The 2,802-nt window shown below is 36.9% G+C and overlaps 1 protein-coding gene across 1 annotated transcript; it reads right to left on the reverse strand.

The window, feature by feature from the left end:
- Positions 1-674: 674 nt before the first annotated feature.
- LOC118998538 (hyaluronidase PH-20-like) lies at positions 675-2,705 on the reverse strand. The gene is made up of 3 exons (XM_037062773.1): positions 2,399-2,705; positions 1,375-2,021; positions 675-773 (listed from the first exon to the last, which is right to left on the reverse strand). The coding sequence occupies exons 1-3, from the start codon at positions 2,703-2,705 to the stop codon at positions 675-677; spliced, it is 1,053 nt and encodes a 350-aa protein (XP_036918668.1).
- Positions 2,706-2,802: the final 97 nt, after the last annotated feature.

Here is a 2,802-nt window from a genome sequence, read left to right on the forward strand (position 1 = left end):
TATATTTATTTACAATAATATAATATTAAATTTAAATATTTAAAATTAAATATAATTTTTAAAAACTTTATCAGTGGATTGAGCATGGGCCTGTGAAACAGAGGATTGAGGTTCGATTCCCAGTCAGGGCACATGCCTGGGTTGCAGTCCGGTTCCCAGCAGGGGATGCACGAGAGGCAACCATACATTGATATTTTTCTCCTTCTCTCCTTCCCTTCCCCTCTGAAGATAAATAAATAAAATCTTTTAAAAAAAGAAAGAATAAGTGAATGCCTATTGACTAGTTGGACCTCTGCTGAAAAGAGACACAGCATTGTATAATAGAAAGAAATGTAAACACTGTCAGAAAACTAAGATTGTAGTTCTGTGGCTAGTAAGTCTTACTTAGTAAAGTGACTTGTAAGTAAGGTTAAGAGAACTTAATCTTACTAAGACTAGGCCTAGAGCACAGAGCCTAGAGAACTTCAATTAATCTCACCAAATTTCTGTTTTCTCACTGAAAAACAGATACAATATTTTCTGCTCCCCCAATAACCACACAAGTGAAAGATGATTTGATTCAATCAGTATTAACTGAGCACCACCAACTATATGCCAAGTACAGAATTATTCAATACCACAATAATCTTCAAGAACATTAAAAGTAGAAATGTTTTCATCTATGTCTTATCAATTCAACTTACCACACTTTGACTTAAATTGAGGCTTCCCCACATTATAACTCCAGAGGCACCTAGAGAAATAGTTTCACCAACTGTACTCACAAGGTCTTCCTGGAAAATATGACAAAAAAGTTAACAGATAGAAATAAAACTGAATGTTATACATAAGCAGTAACAACAAAGCTACGAATGCTGCCCTATCAATAATAATTTAAATTTTACATAATTTTCATGTTTTATAAAATATTCTTTTGTTTTCCCCATGATTTATTTCCATCTTTCACACCACCCTTGCACTACCATAACAAAAATATAGGTATTTATATGATTTGTGTTTCTTCTATTGACATGAGAGCAGACCCAAGAAAGAAAAAAAGGAACTAAGTTAGTACACTGCCTATACTACTTAATTTTCTATGGTTGCTAAGATATTACATTAAAATGAAACATATTCTTATCTTACATTCATATAATAATGTAGAACTACCAGTGCACATATTCCTAGAGAATATCAAAAGCTAAATTTCACTCCCTTCAAAAATGATCTTGCTAGAGCATTTGAGATCTTGCCCTATCAAGTGCTAGAGCATGTGATGGCATATGTCATCAGTTTAGCTCAAATAAACTCTCCTAAAAATTTTAAATGATGTTAAATTCCCCCAAACACTATTTGTGGAACTATTGCATAGCCCTCATACCTTGATTTACTTACCTGAGTAAGGTATTGAGAAGATACATCAGTAAACACTGGACGAGTATATATAAAAACTGGAAGTGGACTTTGAGCATTTGGTACTTTAGAAACCCGAATGGCTTCCTGAACACGATTACGGACAAAGAGTGGAGCTTGTGGAGAAGACTTCAGGAAGGTGTTCAAATAGATGGATGGAAAAAGGGCAGTGCTTTCATTCCACAGCCAGTTGAGCTCATCATTTCTTCTCTTTTCCAATTCAAAGCAACTCCCGTTATATTGAGGTTTAGTATAATAATGATTGTAACAGTCAGGAAAAAGGTAATAACCCCATAAATGTTTTGGCCGAAGTGATTTTGCCAATTGTAAAGTCTCTTGCATGAAATTTTTTCCTGCTGTTTCGAATTGTTTTTTGGCTAGATTGGTGGCATTTGTGAGACTAAGTTGTGGATTTTGTCGCTGAACCAACTCAATAGACCGATTTCTGTAAATATCTTTAGGTTTCCAGTTTCTTGCCCAGAGAGGACTCCATTCTTCCCAGTCAATAATGGCCAAGCCCGCATCATCTTTCGGCATGTAATGGTCAATGTCTGTCCTAGCTTTAGCCAAATGCGCTTGTAAGGAACCCAACTGGGGTATTCCTCCATGCTCATTTTTGCCATGCTTATCTATATGAGGATATAAGCCAAGTCTATCAACGTAAAATAATGNAAATGTTTTGGCCGAAGTGATTTTGCCAATTGTAAAGTCTCTTGCATGAAATTTTTTCCTGCTGTTTCAAATTGTTGTTTGGCTAGATTGGTGGCATCTGTGAGACTAAGTTGTGGATTTTGTCGCTGAACCAACTCAATAGACCGATTTCTGTAAATATCTTTAGGTTTCCAGTTTCTTGCCCAGACAGGCCTCCATTCTTCCCAGTCAATAATGGCCAAGCCCGCATCGTCTTTCGGCATGTAATGGTCAATGTCTGTCCTAGCTTTAGCCAAATGCGCTTGTAAGGAACCCAACTGGGGTATTCCTCCATGCTCATTTTTGCCATGCTTACCTATATGAGGATATAAGCCAAGTCTATCAACGTAAAATAATGTAATGGGTTGTCCTATCGCATCTCTTTGGGGGTTTCCTATGAAAGAGAAGAGGCTCAAATCTATGGACACATTAAACCTCTTAGAACAAGGTTCAGTTGGGGCATTCCAAGCCCATAGAAAAGGAATATTGGGGAGAAAAGGAGGTGCTGCAAACTCCTTAGTCAAGCAACAGGGTATCAGAAGGAAGGCGAATACAACCTGGGATGTTTCACTGGACCCAACAAAGCTCCTAAAGAAGATATGCTTGAACTTCAGCACTCCCATTGCAAAGAGTAAGACTGCGAAAATCACTTATTTTTTTCCTACACCCTTTGGTTTATCCAATGTTTGACCTAAGATTTAAGCACAGAAGAATCATAAA

The sequence above is a fragment of the Sturnira hondurensis genome, unplaced genomic scaffold, assembly GCF_014824575.4.
Source record: "Sturnira hondurensis isolate 20B ecotype Veracruz unplaced genomic scaffold, ASM1482457v3 Scaffold0014303, whole genome shotgun sequence".
In the NCBI taxonomy this organism is placed as follows: domain Eukaryota; kingdom Metazoa; phylum Chordata; class Mammalia; order Chiroptera; family Phyllostomidae; genus Sturnira; species Sturnira hondurensis.